General features: G+C 48.3%; 1 protein-coding gene across 1 annotated transcript; it reads left to right on the top strand.

Annotated features, from left to right (window-relative positions):
* The first annotated feature begins 6,650 nt into the window (after positions 1–6,650).
* TMEM207 (transmembrane protein 207) lies at positions 6,651–11,132 on the top strand. The gene is made up of 5 exons (XM_075004627.1): positions 6,651–6,830; positions 8,751–8,788; positions 9,233–9,277; positions 9,837–9,979; positions 10,755–11,132. The coding sequence occupies exons 1-5, from the start codon at positions 6,756–6,758 to the stop codon at positions 10,898–10,900; spliced, it is 447 nt and encodes a 148-aa protein (XP_074860728.1). The 5' UTR covers positions 6,651–6,755; the 3' UTR covers positions 10,901–11,132.
* Positions 11,133–16,884: the final 5,752 nt, after the last annotated feature.

Raw genomic sequence — 16,884 nt, 5'->3', positions numbered from 1 at the left:
TTCCAAGCCAAGCCTGTAAGGCTCAGCACCTTGAGGTCCTGCCCCTATCTTGTTACTACGTGCAGCCTATTTATTCTAAATTCAAAGAGCATAGGAACAACCAGACTGGGTCAGACCAAAGGTCCATCTAGCCCGGAGTCCTGTCTTCGGAGAAGGCAATGCCAGGTGTCCCAGAGGGAGAGAACAGAACAGGGAATCATTGAGTGATCCCTCCCCTGTTGCCCGTTCCAAGCTTCTGGCAAACAGGAGGATAGGCAGGAGTGAAAGTAGACATCTGTACTTACTGGTGCCCCCAGCGCCAGTTTGAGCTCCTTTGCAAGGGGAGTGGCAGGGAGGTTGGCTCTCAGAGCCTTGGACAGAAGGAGCGGAGCAGGGGGAACACATGCCTCCCCTCCAGCCACTCCTTCCTGGTTGATGCCCTGGAGCTGTTGGCCCCTTTAAATCACGGGGCCCCAGACAGCTGCCTCTTTTGGCAGCAAGAAATACTGGAGCAAAAAAGTCTAGTCATCCTGGCTAACAGGTACCGGTGGACCTGTCCTCCTGATGTTGACCCCAAAACCAAAAAAGGCATTTTTTTCCTTTTCTTTTAGCCTCTTGTCATCCACCTTTCCCAACCCAGCTCACATGAAGAGCCATAAAGCCAAAGCTTCTCCTGGAAAAGTGAAGGGCAGAGTCTATATCAAACTCACAAAGCCATGCAATAGACTGTTGCTGGAGTGATGCTGTTTTATAAGCTGCATTCCCTTAGGAATGAATTAGGAAGAAGGCTCTTGTGCAAATCAGTCTATGCTTCAGGCCTCAGTCACCAGAACATCTGTCTGCCAGATGTTTTCTCCAAAACCTGCTAGTTTGGACAATTCGTTGCAAACTCTCATTGGAGACTTTTGGAGGTACAAAGCATTGCACATCCCACTAGTGTACCATTACGGAGTCCAGCTTTCCATAGCTGGCTATTTGTTGAAAGCAGTTGTCTTGATAGCTCTAAGCACTTGTATGGTATTAAAAGAAAGGTACAAGGGAGACTCATGCTGCCCGAGATATGGTATTTCTTGGGTCTTCCTCTGAACCAGAAATAAGGCTGGAATCTTTCAGCCCTGCTTTCTGCCAGTTTTACTGCCCTTGGCATGGAGCATGGAGGCAAACAAGGAGGCTGCCTGGGGGACACGGAAGGCAAAGAACAGTGGAATTGTCTAACTGTAACATGGGGCCACATGTGACCTGCAAAACCTTTGTGAAGCTCTTCAGGGCTTTCTTCACTGTATAGACAAATTGCTTGCCCTCATCTCAGCAGGTGATGCACTAGAATCATTGATGTCATGGTCACCTAGTGGCAGTCGCTGATGCAGTCCAAATGGACTGTAACAAACGCAGTGTGAGAAGGTTGCATGCAGACTTCATTGCTCAGGTGGGCACAGGGCCGTGTTACCCAGTTTTGTAGCTGCAGCTGGTTTAAGGGCATCTGAGCCGACATCCATGGGGCAGCCCCTCAGCGTGGCTACCGCCAGCGTTGAGACTGGGACAGTGAAACCAGGGTGGGAGAGGAGAACTCCCAGGAGAGTTGGATGGGAGCAAAACTGATAGTGATGCTACTCTGAAAATGCCAGCATGAAAAACCCACACAATCTTTACAAGTTCGGTAGGCTCAGCACACTGGAGGCACCAGGGGTCCCTGTATTCTTCTAATTCCCCCCCTCAGGTCCTGTGCCCCAGCCTCCCATGCCTTCCTATTTCCAGGATGCCCTGCAGCCCACACCTCCCCCAATACAGGGGCTCTGTGCTCCCCTTTTCCCCCTTAATCTGTGCCAGAGTCCCCAGTTTCCCCTGGCTTGTGCTTCAGTGTGCCCCCTCGTTCCCCTTTCTCCCCGTCTCCCCCATGTCCCCACCCCCACCAGAACTCTGTGTGCTTCCCATTGTAAACCCCCGCCCCCAAGTTCTGTTCCTTCTGGCTAGGAGACAAGGGCTCGGGGAGCCACAATTTTCAAATGTTTTGGGAAATGGGGCTGAGCCTTCCCAGGTTAGGTGCTGATGGCTGCCGGCAACCAATTCTCTGAGCTGGACAATCCCAGAGGTGGCTGAAGTTCTGGTCTGACACCAGGCTCCAGATAACTGAGGCTCTGTGTGTCTCATGCGAAAGTAGAAAATGAATTTCATTATATATACGAATAACAAACCTTCAGGCCCAGGGGAAGAGGCATGTCTGTCCCTGGGGAATAACTCTAGAGCATTGCTTATGCTTTGTACGCACTGACTCAATTACGGACTTGAAGGGGAGGGAGTCTGTGAAAGTCATTCATTTTGGTGGTGTTACTATTGCCAGTTAAATGCCCTGTTGTTCCTGAATAACAGGCTCAGCCGTGTGGACGCAAGGTGCTTTCTTACACAAGACAGGGAGGGGCTTTCACAGAATAAAAGCCCCAGTGTAGACAAGTCCTTAAAGATCACATTGCATTTAATAAAGGAAAAGGAAAACTTCTCTCTAGCTTTAGCTAAATAACTGAGGGAATAAACATTCTCCTCACTTGTGAAAGCTTACATGTGTCTGTCCATCCATCCACCTCGCAGACCTCTCTTCTGGTCCTATGACCAGCAAACGTCCCGGGTGTGCTTCTGCCCCAGGAGAGATGGGTGTAAAAATCCCCTCTCCCCTTTCCAGAAGCTCTGTCAGTGAATTCCAGCTTTGCAGCTATCCCCTCTCCCCCCCCACACGCCCCCCGGCTAAGCCCTATAAGCAGAGGGCTAGTGGATGGCCACAGACAGCGGTGCATCGCGGTAGTGATGGCCATCCAAAGAGTGGCTGGCCCTCTGTAACAATAGGCGGCAGCCCATGAACGGCAGCCACGGGAAGTCTGGCTGGGGGAGGAGCACGGCTCAGGCGGGAAGAGGGAAAACACAGCCTGCTCCCCAGTGAAAGCCCTGGGAGCTGTGGGATTGTTCAGCAAATGTTGTGCTTCTGGAGGGAAAGAAGTGAGAGATCCCGGGAGAAACTCTTGGGTGAGAAAACACTTGACACTCACGGCTCTGTAGGCAGGAGATGAGATGCCTGGTGCTGCAAATACTGACTGACCTGGGGTTGCTCATGGGAGAGAGGATTCTACCAGCAGCGCCTGCAGGATCAGGCTCTGACCCTGGAAATCTTACTGGGAACGTTCCGGTGATCTCTCTGGAACACCGCTGGCCTTGGTCTTTTTTTGTTTCAGGCCATTGCTTACGAGAGGTAGAGGAATCCTTGTTTAGATTCTCAGGTTCAAATTGATCAGCAAATTGAAGCCCGGGAGCAATTTCGTGTAGAACAACAACTCTCCACTTTTCCAGTGGCTGGACTTTGAGCAAACAGATTTTTCCTGGGTCCCCCCTCCCCTTCCCACCTCTCAGTCCATCGCAGCTTTGGGGATGTGCCTCGCACAGCAGAGGCACCAGGACATGCTCCTCAGGTTGACAACAGAAACTATAGTTTGAAAACCACTCTACGAGGATGTGCGGCAAGGAATTTCAGCTAGAGCCGGGATCATCCATTGGGATTAATGGGAGGAGTCAATTTCCCATGACTGTAAGCAGGTCTGGCCCTAGGGCAAAGCAAGCAAGGTGATTGCCTTGGGCTCCAAGCCTTCAGGACCCAGGGATCCAACTGATTATAGTATTCGCCACATACCAGCTGGGCCCTGCATCAGTGTGCCACCTTCGGCTCCACCCACCAGCTGGGCCGGTCCTGTCCCTAGGAAGGTAGCTAGGCAATCAACCCAGAAAAGAAGTTTTTACTTGCCAGTAAGGGAGTTCGCTCCAGTTACAGAAACCTGGCAGGGATGATCCATTGAGAAGCTCTTAATTGAAGCCATTCTGTGTGTTCTGCGCAGGAGTGGTTAATAATAGTATCTCACTGAAGTGCAGAGAGGGAATTTCAAGGAGATAATTACAAGAGGAAGAAACCTGAAATTAGTTCAGGGATGGATGATCCCTGGGAAGGTCCAAATTGTACAAGCAATGAGGTTTTCCTGCCAATGCCGGGGACACATTCTTGTGCAGTCAGGTTTATTTTGTTAAAGGAAAGCTAAGGAACGGGTCTGACAATGAAGCCTGTAACAAAGCTGAATAGAACCAGTTGAACAAACAGCATTGGCTTATTCAGCCTTTTCTACGGCTTGGTGCTGCATATGTTCCCTCTGATGTGAGAATACCACTGCTCAGAGCACAGTGCTTCGAGCACAGCTCTTCAGCATCGCCATCCCACAAGCCCCAGCAGGAGCTGTGGTTCAATCAGCTAGAATTCTCCCCGGGACTCCAGCTACAGCTTGTCTCCTCTACATCCTTTCCGGAGAGCACCCGGGCAGAAGCTTGCCCCTAAGTGAGATGGGCTCTAACCAAACCCAGAGTCAAACAGCCCAAACTTGGAGGAAGCTGGATCCCAATCAGGACCATAGGAAGCTGTATTAATAGTTAACAAGATTGGACTGATTTTGCATGCCTAGACCTCTTTAGTTAAGGGTAAAAAACCCAGAGAGGTACCCCGACTAATACCATAGCTTTGTCAATCATTATCCCAAATGATGGCATTGCTGCATAATGTTTAAGTTCAAATTAAGGCAAAACTCATTCACAGCAACACCCTGGTGTGAAATCTGCAAGGACCAAAATTAATGGGCCATTTCAGTCACGGGCTGTAAGCTTCAGTGACAACCTGGTAATGAATGTCAAACAAACCAGAGCTGGTTGTTCTGTTGCAAACAAAGTAAAGTGCAAAGAGTTTTCCGGCTGCACTTTGGCGATAACAGTTCTATGCATCTGTCCTGGGTATGTAAGCAACATTTACCTTTGCTTTCCAGACACCCTTTGCTCACATTAGTGTTATGTAATTTACATACTGCACCTTAATTGAAATATTGGTGCTGTTCATGCACATAGCTTTACATACACAATATACTATGCCCTATTATTATTATTATCATTATTATTATCATCGTTATTAATACTAGAGCACTGGGGACCCCTAGTCCTGGTCAGGCACCCACTGTGCTTGGTGCTGCACAAACACAGAATGAGGAGATGGTCCCTTCCCAAAGACTATGCAATCTCAGTATAAGGCAAGAGACAACAAATGAACGCAGACAGCTGGAGGAGCACAAGGAACCAATGAATCAATATTGGCCGCATAGCTGGCTCTGGTCTTGATACACCAGTAGTGTAACCGTGGTCAAGCCTTCTGAGAGCATCGTGGCAAAAGTGAGTTTAGGGGAGGGTTTTGAGAGAGGAGGAGGACGTGGCTCTGTGGATGTTTGCGGGGATTCTCCCAAGTATGCGGGATAGCACGGGAGAAAGCAGTAAGTTGATGGTTTGTTTGAAAATTGACCCAGAGGATGATGGAGGCTGGGGTTCTGAGCTAGTCAGAGGTCAGCATCAACCTCTCGATCCTGACCGATGGGATAGGGTGAGGAAAGTCAGGGAAGAACCTCAAAAGCAAAGACAAGTCCCATTTATATCCATCATACTCAGGTGCCCTTCCCTGGCCTTGACAAATGCTGTCTTTTCCCACTGGCAGCCGTGCAGAATGCTGCTACAGAGATCATCCTCCTTGCCTTGACTGTCACCCACTCTTTGCATCTCTCCTGTCTCTCCTCCTTCTCAGTCATGTCAAACACTACCCACTTGTCTTTGATGATCTAGCTGGTGCCTGGTCCTGCTGTGAGGGCAGGGGACTGGACTTGACCTCCCGAGGTCCCTTGTAGTTCTAGTGTTCTGTGGCTTGAAGAAGTGGGTCTGTCCCACGAAAGCTCACCTAAAAAACTATTTTGCTAGTCTTTAAAGTGCTGCTTGACGGCTTTTTGTTTTGATAGCGTATAGACTAGCACGGCTTCCTCTCTGTTACTGCAGTGAGCATTGGATCCAGGCATAAGGGAAATGCTTTCTCTTTAACTCTCAGAGCTGAATAACGGCTTAATGATTATCAGGCAGCCCATACGTTTATGTTCCTTCTGAGATTATGTGCAATAAAATAAAAGTACAAGGATCCAAAGCCCAAAGGCTCACACAAAAGTGGAAGAAGTATCCAAAAATAACCCCTCCATGCAGTATTCAACTCACTCGATTGTGCTTATGCACTGAAGCTGAGAGGACTCTTTGTGTGAGTCAGACAAGCATACAAACCAGCCATCCTCTCTCTTTCTCACTGAAGTCAGTTGCATTACTTGCATAAGTACCAGAGAAGTAGCCTTGTTAGTCTGTATCTTCGAGAACAACAAGAAGTCCTGTGGCACCTTGTAGATTAACACATATTTTGGAGCATAAGCTTTAGTGGGCAAAGACCTGCTTTGTCATCTGATGAAGCGGGTCTTTGCCCACGAAAGCTTATGCTCCAAAATATGTGTTAGTCTATAAAGTGCCCCAGGATTACTTGCATAAGGACTTTTTCTGTGTTCAGCTTGCAGAAGGTAGTCCTCTATTTGCAGAGATCCAGGTAAAGGTACAATGTGGTATTAATATGGACGCAAGCATTAGCAACAGGAGCTTTCGAGAGCGACAAAGGGATCAGAACATTAGCAGGGTGCTGACCTCAAAGTAATATTCATGTAGGACTCCTAGCTATTGAAGTGTGTTCATGCAAAGCAACATTTGTTCCCCAGCTCTCACTCCTGAGTCACAAGGAGCTCTGGGATAATGTATTCCTTGGCTCGAAGGGCACATTATAAGGATGTGTAAAAGTTCCAGATCACAAGGGGATAGATGCAGTTACAATCAGAGCCTGGCAAGGGCTTCTGTTGTTAACCATGTGGCCACCCAAAGCTTCATGTCTCACCTGGCTGATCTCAGGAATCGGAGGCTTATGTCTGACATTATTCCAGGTAACAAAATCTTGAACTGGCATCAGACTTGGCTTGATTTTAGGGCTGTTTTGGGCATGGTTTCCTTTGGGGATCTCATGGCAATAACAACATCTGAAAGATATTTCTAAAGACCTACTGAGTTGTTGGGATTTTATATTCACAGCCAATTCCCTCTAATGTGTAGATATTTCCTTCTAGCATATGAATCCTTGTATTCAATATGTTGCTTTTGAAATTAGAACATGCACATCTCTGGCTGAATTAATTGGATTTAATTTAAGACCGTTCATCTATTTATCTATAGTGTTATCCAGATATTTATGTGCATCAGTTACATAAGGAGTGATGGCTTTCCACAGGGACATTTAAAGAATGGGAAGTCACATGCGTAGTCACCCTGAAAAAGCACTCACCACTGCTCATGATCTTGGTGATAAAATGTTCCAGTTTCTTTGACCTGCTTTCCTCATAATTGGCAAAGGCGAAGCAAACAATTAAAAAATGCTACGCTACCGTGTGTGAAAGAGTTGGCAGATGAGCACAATTTTAAAAGGGCACGTCTGGAAAAGTTCATTTTCAATCCTCTATCTCTTTCTTGTCCTCATTTCATTTTAAAGCAGCCATGAAATTTCATAGATAATATTTTATCTGAAGGATTTGTTACACACAGGGACTATGGTTTGTCCCTGGGGACTGATCCTGCTCCCACTGAGATTAATGGCATTGCAGACGCAATTGGGCCCTTTATAGAGACTTGTAAGCTGATTTTTGCTGTCCAGGTCATTGCACTGCTCTTAAACTGATTCCCGCTGATTTGGAAGTGAGATATTTGATCTGTCTAAATAAAAATCTGTCTTCTATGCCAAAGAGACTATGAGCTTTCATTCAAAGAAGACACAAATCTACATGCCGGTGAAATACTTTCAAAAAAGAAATATAAAATATAGTAATTATCTGCAAATTACACATCACTTTTTATCCAACACCTAAATTTGATTTCTCACATTGTATTTGTACTGTAACCTTGTATGACTGCAATTTGATATTTGATTTAAAGTTTTCTGCAACAGAGTCAAATGGAAAATATGTCCAAAAATGTCCACGAATACTGGTTTGAAATTTGTAATGGATTCGATTCAGTTTGTGCCTCTCAAGTGTTTTGTTCCCTTTCCACACATAAGGTGGGAAATTCAGTTAGTCACAGGAATGTTTGTCAGATTTAAGTGGATGTTATAAAATATTCCCCCACAGCACCTGTCAGATTCATAGTTGCAAAGATTCACCCTAAAGACCTTGTTCTAAGAGTTGGACATTCTGTCAGTCATGGAACAGAAATAGCCCATGCCCCCTATGTGTCCAGTCAAAACGAGTCACTGTACAAAGAACTCTCAACTCTTCACAGAAATCATTCGCCAACAAATTTTGAGTAAAATAAAAAAAAAAAAGCCAATGCTGTAAATGTTTGTTTGCTTGTACTTGTTTGTATCTGTTGACCTTTGATGTGTCACTTAGCAAAAACGTATTTCCCCCATTAACAACGAACATTCTAACAGTATGTCTTTCTTCCAGCTTTTATTAGAAAACTAAGAATCTGCTCAAACTACACAGATTTTCAGCTGACTTCCACAGAAGTTGGATCACGCCATTAACAGAAAAATATGTGGTCCCAATCCAACTGGCTCTGTCAAGGCTGTTAGTCTTCTGTTAGACACACACAACCAATGGGAATACTCACACAAGTAACAGTCACAGAATCAGGCCTGCAATTAACCACAGGAGCTTTTCAGTTCAGATGTAAAAGGATTATATTAATAAGATAGCAAGAATCCTGCGGCACCGTATAGACTAACTGATTTACTGGAGCATAAGCTTTCGTGGGCAAAGACCCACTTTGTCAGATATTGTATTTGTCCTGACTGCTTTACATGTGTATTTCAGTTAGCAGAGTGTGATCCGAAATGTGAACTTGCTGAACTGTAAGTAATCTTCACATTCTCATGGATTTTTATTTTGTATTTGGACATTTGTAGGCAATGCAAAGGAAGGAATACACAAAATAATCAAGATGCTCTAAACGAGTATCATATCATTAATATGCAAAGGATAGCAAGCATGCTAACAATGGAGGTTTGACAATTTTTCTTCAGCAAGACAGAGACATAAAGGGGAGATATCTAGCTGTTTCCTCGGATAATGCAGAGTTCAGTTGTGGTGTTAATGCAGAATGATTGTGATGCACTTAAAGGAAAACAGTTCTGCACTTATATTCATACACTTTCCATTAATTAAATGATGTACTGCTCTAAATTCATTAATACAGATGATTCTTCCACCACACAAGTTAGGGCAGCACTTCAGCTGTTTTCATACAGCTGGTCTCAACACTGTGCCAACATGTTGTCTGTTTCTTTAATTGCTAGGTGCGTTAATTACGGTGAGGAAAGCCTCAGTGCCTGGTATGTCTGGTAAGTACTGAACCCCTTCTAACAACAAAACCGCAAAAAGTCCGATACACTGATTAGCTGACAGGAACACTGAACGAGCCATTGAGCCAAACCAAAAATCCCCAAACAAATTAATTTGGTGTTAGGATCAAAACTGAAATGTTTTGGGCCTTGAGGAGTTGGACTTTTTGTATTTTGGGGTTGTTTCAGCCTTTAAAGTAAATAATTCCGGTTAAATTTCTAAATAAAATGCCATTTTGAAATGAAATAATTGCTAGGTTTCATTTTGATTCCTGTGGAAATGTACCATTTTGATTTTTTCTGTTTTTTCATTTTTGACTGTCCCTCCCTCCTCCACGTTTAGCAAAAAGGAAAAAAAAATTTTTTTTGTGCAAAAATATTCAGGAGGCTTTCTGAAATTGACACAGCTTTTTAACTTCTCTTACACAGCAGGTCTGTTCTCCTTGGCACATCCAACCTTCTCCTCCCCGCTAAATCTTGCCCGCCTGCTCCTCACATCTGAAAGCATTTGCAGCTGTCACCTGCTGCTGATTGTTCCATGTCTGTGTCTCTGCCTCAGGTTGTTGACATTGTTCTTTCTGGCCATTATCTTGTCCTGCGGGATCCTCGGCTGTGTGCAGTGCTGGCTGAAATGCCGGAGCAGTGTCACCTCCAGGCACACGCTTGCTGTCTTTGCGCTCAGTGACTCCGATTCTCTTGGCGGTTAGTTTGCATCCTGATCTTCGCAGGCTTCTCCTCCCTCCACCTGCTCCTGTTGGGTCCAGCCCAGACCTCGATGGCAGGTCCATCGTTTGCTGACTCAGCCAGTAAAGGGATGCTGTGTTCAGTTCAGTAATCTTGCTTCCCACCCAGCTGAGAGTTACAGCCCTGGGTTTCCTTCCTGGAGAGCTGTCCATTTCGTGGGACGTTTAAAACAATCATTAGTCCTCACGTTCATTTAAATGGAACGGACTATAGGTTAATAGGACCCAGCGTCTCCCATCTGGGAGTATCTCCATTAGCTTCAATGGGCATTGGATCAGATCTTAAACGAACATCCCTCAGGAGAAAGGCCAAGGATTTCCCCTCAGGCTAAGTGTGTGTGCCTGATAATCCAAGAGGAACTCAGGCTGCTTGCTGGATAAAGGGTCAGAGCAAACAATTTCTCTGGGGAAATCACACCAAAGCAAACTCTTGGCTTCATCTAGGATGGGCAACTTGAATTTCCAGTTCCCTAGCCTATAAGGTATCATTAGTTGGTCCCAGAACTCTGACAGGCACTTGTTGTTGTACACTGTGAGTCCTCATGTAGTTTCCTTTCAAGTGATGGGAACTACATGATACCTCAGTATCTCAAGCCAATGAAACTCTCATGTTGTCACTGGGGCCTCTCCCCTAACCCCCTCCCCCTCATCAGCTCCCTCCCTCCCCTTGTGTGGTTTCACTCAAGGCTGGTGTTTGTTTACCAAGAAAACCTTCATTTTTCTCTTGCCTGTAGGTGAAGCTTCCCCTTGTGCCTATTCCAGAGGGTGCACTCGCTCTCCCAACCATGAGCCACGGTCTTCCGCCTCCCCACCCGTCAGCACTCAAGGGACTGCATCACCTCCTTCCTGTGAGGATACTATGAAGACAGGCAAATATTAGGGGCCTGAGTCATACCCCCATTACTCCAGATCTACTCCAGTTTGAGAACAGAAGCAGACACGAGGCAGAAGAGGAGAGAGAGGAAATACCCTATTTTTAAAGTAAAAAGGGGAACAAAATGGTGACCCCCCACTTTTCCTTTATACCCCCAAGGACCTGTGTGCAGATAAGGCGTTTTCACCTGCCCTGCAGCCCAGGAGCTGACTCTGCATTTCAGGCTTTCCCGCTGTAGGGAATGTGGCAGAAGGAACGCAGTGCTGCTGAAGGCTGGGAGGAATGAGTCTCCCAGAGGTCATCTGCATGAGAATGCAAAAGGTGTGCTGGTGTGATACCTTTTCAGGCAAAGCCTAATGGGTAGCAAGTCAGCCATGAGATTTGGTCTATTGTAAATATGTCGTTGTAAAATCACAATTTAAGCTGACACTTAATGCGGGAGTTGTGAGATCTCACCAATGCTCTGGGTTGTTGTGGGGGACAGGGCAGTCGCCTTAGCCGTGTAAGACATTGATTACACAGGGCTCCCTGGTTTAAAGCCTTGTGAGAGAGAAGGGGAGGGGTACTGGTTGAGCCAGCTTGCTGAGTGCCTTGGCCCTGCCTATTCCTTGGCCATATAGCTATAAGCCTGGCTTGACTAACCCTCCCCACCTGTTGAAAGATAGAGCTGGATACTAGGGTGTTTGTGAAACCCCACACTAGAGATACCAAGAGCTGAAATCACAGAGTGGCAGCTGAGGCCATGCAGAGCTGAAATTACTGGGTTCTGCCTTAGGGCAGTCCCAAGTAGTGGGGTTAGGACCGGTGGGTGGCTGGTAGAAGCAGCAGCGACTGCTGGGCGGCTGGTAGGAGCCGTGGCGGACAACGGCGACTGGTGGGTGGCCGGTAGGAGCGGCGGCGGACGACGGCGACTGGTGGGTGGCCGGTAGGAGTGGTGGCGGTGGAGCAGCAGTAGACGACGGCGGGTGGCCGGTAGGAGCGGCGGCGGACGACAGCAACCGGCGGGCGGCTGGTGACAGCAAGGGGAGGCTACAGACAAGTGGACAGCTAGTATTGCCCTGGTGATGTATCTGTGGGCTTTGAGTTTGGGACTGCACCGCAGAGGGTACACCCTGTAACTGTGTGTGTGTGTGTGTGTGTGTGTGTGTGTGGAAAAGGGCCAAGAGCCCCAGCAAGAGACTGGGTTCTACTGCATATGGGGATGGTATCTGGGTAAAAGGGGTTTTGTCTCTTCTGTGCTGAGATATACTGCATCTGTCGCTGTAACCTTGGGGTAGGTTACGGTCATTAAACAAGCCATTTCTATCTCAGACTCTGTGCTTGCGAAGGGGGGGAGAACCGCCTTACAGGCACCCAGCACGGGGGTGAAATTGTCCCAGGCCACTGGGTGGGGGCTCGAGCCGGTTGGTTGTATCCTTGATAGGAAAACCCCACAAGAGTTGAACCCGGCCCTTCTGGCAGGCATCTGGCGTTAACAGAAGGGTTACACCAACATTTAGCTCCGTCTGTGCCGAGCTCTTTCGGTTCAGCCTAACAATTTAGTCCATATCCTATTTCAGACCCACGTCTGTTCCATCCCACACATGGCTCTCACACTGGGGCCCCGGACCCCACACTTCTTACTCCTCCCCCACCAGGCCCACTGATGGGGGGATGAAGGGGGCAGTTGCCCCAGGGCCCAGCATCTCAAAGGGGCCCAGAGCTCCAGCCACCACAGCCACATAGGCAGTGGCTGTGGATGCAGCTCTGGGCCCCTTTGCATTTCCGTGGCAGTGTTGTTGCACTGCTGCACACAGCTGTGTGGGAGGGATGGGGGGCTCTAGTTCTGGCCTATGTCCCATCCCTGCTGGAGCACAGAGCAGAGCCCCCCACCTACCTGGTCCCAGGGCCTGTGGCAGCTATTGGCACCGCTGCCCCTCCCTGCCCAGCACTTTCACTGTGCCACAAGTTGCCTGATTCACGGCCTGTCCCTGCTCTGTCTCCTCCCTCCTAGAACTTGAATAGCCACCAACCAGCAGGGCCTCGGGTGGAGCCCCACAAGCTGCAGGTTGTCCATCACTGTCCTAAGTCCTCTGAGGCACCTACGACTCACCTCCTTCCAGGAGCGAAGGCTAATAAATGACTAGGTAGTGGCTTCGCAAGGTAAACATGAAAGGGTTTGCTTCTGTCATTTGGCAGTGAGCCAGCACGGTGCCCTGTAGCAGCATCATGTGGCTCTTCTGTGCAGCATGATGCGAACGTGCCCCGTGTGGGTGGTGGACTGACTGCCTCCAGGGTTTGAAAACTCCAGACCATGCAAAAGGCAGCAGCTTTCCAGGTGGTGGAGCAGGGGTGCGCACCGTAGGATTCTCCAAGAGGGTAGGGAACTGGACTAGATGACCTCCCAAGGCCCCTTCCAGTTCTAGAAGATGTGTATCTCTTACTCTTATTATTATTATTAAATTAAAGACTCCCCCACTGAAGTATTTGGCATTCCCCGAAGGAAGCGGTGCTCAGGCCTGCAGCTCTGCATACCGGCCCAGCGGTTGCCATGTTGCGAGCCTGCTGACTTCCCAAGCTCTCCAGTGCCAAGAGCCAGACTCCAGTTTGGGTTGGGAAATCGCAGCCGTACAATTAATTGAACAAATAGGTTGCCCCTCCCCTTCAACCAGAGGATAGGAAGTGCGCTGTAATGGCTCGGCCACGGGCATGAGCTCAAGGGGGCTGAGTTCAATTCCTGGTGAAGCTCTGTGCTGAGGTGCGCAGGCTACTTAATCCCCCCGTGCTGTGAATAGGGTGTAGTGGTGTGTCCCTGTGTGGGGTGTTGTGAAGAGAAAGCCGTCAAAGGGACCGACTTGCTTTCATACGTCAGTGGGGATGGTGGCACAACTGCTTAGACAGAACATGGCCAGATGAATAAAAATGCCCCATGGGAGACACATATGGTGCCAGCACTGAGACGCATTATCTCCAGAGCATCCAAGGGTAGAAGCCGCCTGAACATGTGACTCTCCTTAGTAAGGAACTAAATGTTGCTGTAGCAAAACCATTGTTCGTGCCTAGTGACTGAAGTATGGCAGATACTGGGGCACCAGGGGTAGCCAGCAGCAGCCAGGGCCAGGTGCAATATCGAGGGGTTCCTCTCCAGCCATCCAACACTGGCTCGAGCCCTCACCCAGTAGCCTGTGAAAATCACGTCCCACCCCTCGGTGCCTCTGCGAGGCAATGCTTCCCCCTTGGCAGCAGGGAGACTGAGCGTAGAAGAGAGAGTTTGAGTTGCATCAAATATCACCTTCTGGCCGTATTACCAGAGAAGCGACCAAGCCAGCGGGGTTCAGGTTTTCACCGTAGGCTGTCCTGTTGAATGCGTCATCCACGTTCATTTCAAAGATGGTGAGGCTTCTCTCCAGCTTCCAGCAGAGGGCAATACAGACTAGCAATGCTGGTACAGTGAGGAGTCCTATGGCACCTTAAAGACTGATCGATTTATTTGGCCATAAGCTTTCGTGGGCTGATGCCCAAAAGACTCAGTTAGTTTTCAAAGTGCCACAGGAGCCCTTGGTTTTGCAGGTACAGGCTAAGACGGCTCCTCCTCTGAGGCTTGTTGGCAATGCAGTTGAGCGTGCCACAGAGAACAGGTTCTGGTTGCTGTGTTCTTGCAGGGTTTTCAGGCTTGATTTTGCTCCTCACTTGGGTGCTTTTCTTATTCCAGAAATAAAATGGCTTAACCCTGTTTAACTCAGTGGCTTACCTGATCTGCAGCAGTAACAACCCCCTTCCTAGGGGAAAAAAAACTAAGACCAAGGAGATCACAGAACTAGACTCTGAGTGATTTGTGATCATGAGATGACAGATGTGACCAGAGAAGTTCCATGCAGCCTGTTCTAACACCATGGGGGCATGAGAGGCAGCATGTGGGAGAAAGGTCCATCCACTAAAGAGCTTGGTGTAGTTGTTGGGGTTGGTTTTGTTTCATGGTGTGTGAGTGTGAGTGAGTGAGAGAGAGAGTGTGTGCCCTTCTCTGGCTCAGTGATCTGAAATTGCCAGCCCAGAAGACTCACATATATTTGACAATGCCCCTATTTCACTGGCTTCTTTATGTACAAGGCTAATACTTGAGGGATATGGTGACGTCTGGGAGTGAGCAGGGAAACTCGCGTTTTGCTGTGCGGCTGGGAGTGTCTTTCCCAGACGTGAAGGAGAACTCTGTGTCACATCTGTCACTGACAGAAGTAGGTCCAATAACAGATGTTCCCTCCCACACCTTAGCTCTCGAAGGAAACTCAATGCACTAGCACTGTTTTTGGCAGTCTATCCTCCCTGGTCTGAGTGTGCAAGTTCTCATACAAGTCTGCTGATTCTGGTAACCTACACACTTCACACCAGGTCAGGCTGCACTCGGGGAGGAGCCGAACTCCCATCGGGGTACTGAGATTTGGGAAAGTGGTCGTTGATACTCCCCAACTGATCTGTACACGTATGGTACGTAAATGGAAGACCTACCTCTCCAAAGTTGTCAATCCATCACCTTCCACCTATGGAACCCTGCCGGAGGGCTGCTTGCTTGTCCCCATGGGGAGCATCCCAGGGCATGGATCCAAGAGGGCTTGAGCAGCAAGGAACTTTCCTTCCCATCAGGAAGTTGGGTGTGGAACAGCTACACCACTTACAACCAGTGGTCTGTGACCATAGCTAGAACCTGTGTGCCCCTGTAGGGCACTGGGCTCAGAGTCACCACACTTGGGTCTATGCTTCACTCTGGCACTGACGTACGTTACTTTGGTCATGTCACTGTCCCGTGCCTCAGTTTCCCTATCAGTACAAAGGGGGTAGCGAGTTGCTTTTTTAACCTCAACAGGCAGAACCAAACCTGGGACCTCTGAAGCTTAGTGCCTGAGCCTCCTCCACTGGAGGGAGAAGCCAGCTGGCTCTCAGCTAAGGCTGTAGAGGAGACTCATTCTTTCTCTCTGTAAGTGGCCTAGGTGCTGTTCCGTGGGACGCCAGTAGGTGTGTGGGTTACACTTTCTCCTAGGGGTGACTGTTACTCTTAATTACGTGCACGGATGTATTTGTGGATCCACCCAGTAGCAGCTTCTCTGCTGCGCTTCTTTGCTCAGTCCCAGCCCTGTCTGAGCTGCCCCAGAGCCGCAGGGGTGGATTGAGTTCCCGAGGTGACCTGCTCAGACAGCAGTCTCTTTGCTTTGCTCCTTGCATTCCCCTGCACTGCTCAGTCCCCACTGAGCTACTGCTTTTTGGCTGGGCTGTATTTCCAGGCGTTACCATAGGAGATGAGGCAGATTTATAAAGGCTCAGATGGGGGGAAAAAAATCATTTTCAGAGGTAATAGTGCTGAGAAAAACATTGACAGTCCTTAACTGCTGTCCAGCTGATGTAACTGTTGCTGTATGTTAACAATCCAGTGAAATGGAAAGCATGTCAAAGAACCACGGATGACAAGCGGGTGAATATTTAGGCTCTGGGGTCCGCTGTCACTAAGTCTCGACAGTGGATAAATCCTTCTGATTTGTTTGGATGGTGTCTTATGGGCAAAGAGAGAGACAGGAATCAGTTTTGCAGGGCAGCTTTAGGCAGCTGTTCTCCTCTGTGCCATTCAATGTCATGATTTCCAGCTTTTTCACAGCATGAGCTGAAAATGCTACTGTGAATATTGGCTCAAGGTTATGTGTGTGTATTGGCTACCACTAGAGGAGCGCTCTTCGCTCTCAGTGGTGCTGAGCACCCTGCAGGAACTAGCCCCAGGGCCAGGCTGTTGAACTATACTGCAAGGAAGTGAAGGCAAGTTTTCCTGTTTCCTTTCTGTCGTTACTGAGGCTGCAATTCTGCCAGGAGCCCCTGCAACTGGCTACTGGCACCACCCTGAGAGAGCTCCATTGAAGTCAGCTGGCTCCACACAGCACCGGAGCTCAGGTGTTTCTTAGTAACCCTTTGACTCTATATAAGGGATGGGTTTAATGATGTGCATGTGAAACCGAGAGTCAGGACCTCCAGGG

The sequence above is a fragment of the Carettochelys insculpta genome, chromosome 10 (assembly GCF_033958435.1).
Source record: "Carettochelys insculpta isolate YL-2023 chromosome 10, ASM3395843v1, whole genome shotgun sequence".
NCBI classification, from domain to species: domain Eukaryota; kingdom Metazoa; phylum Chordata; order Testudines; family Carettochelyidae; genus Carettochelys; species Carettochelys insculpta.
This window is presented reverse-complemented; position numbering and strand designations above follow the sequence as displayed.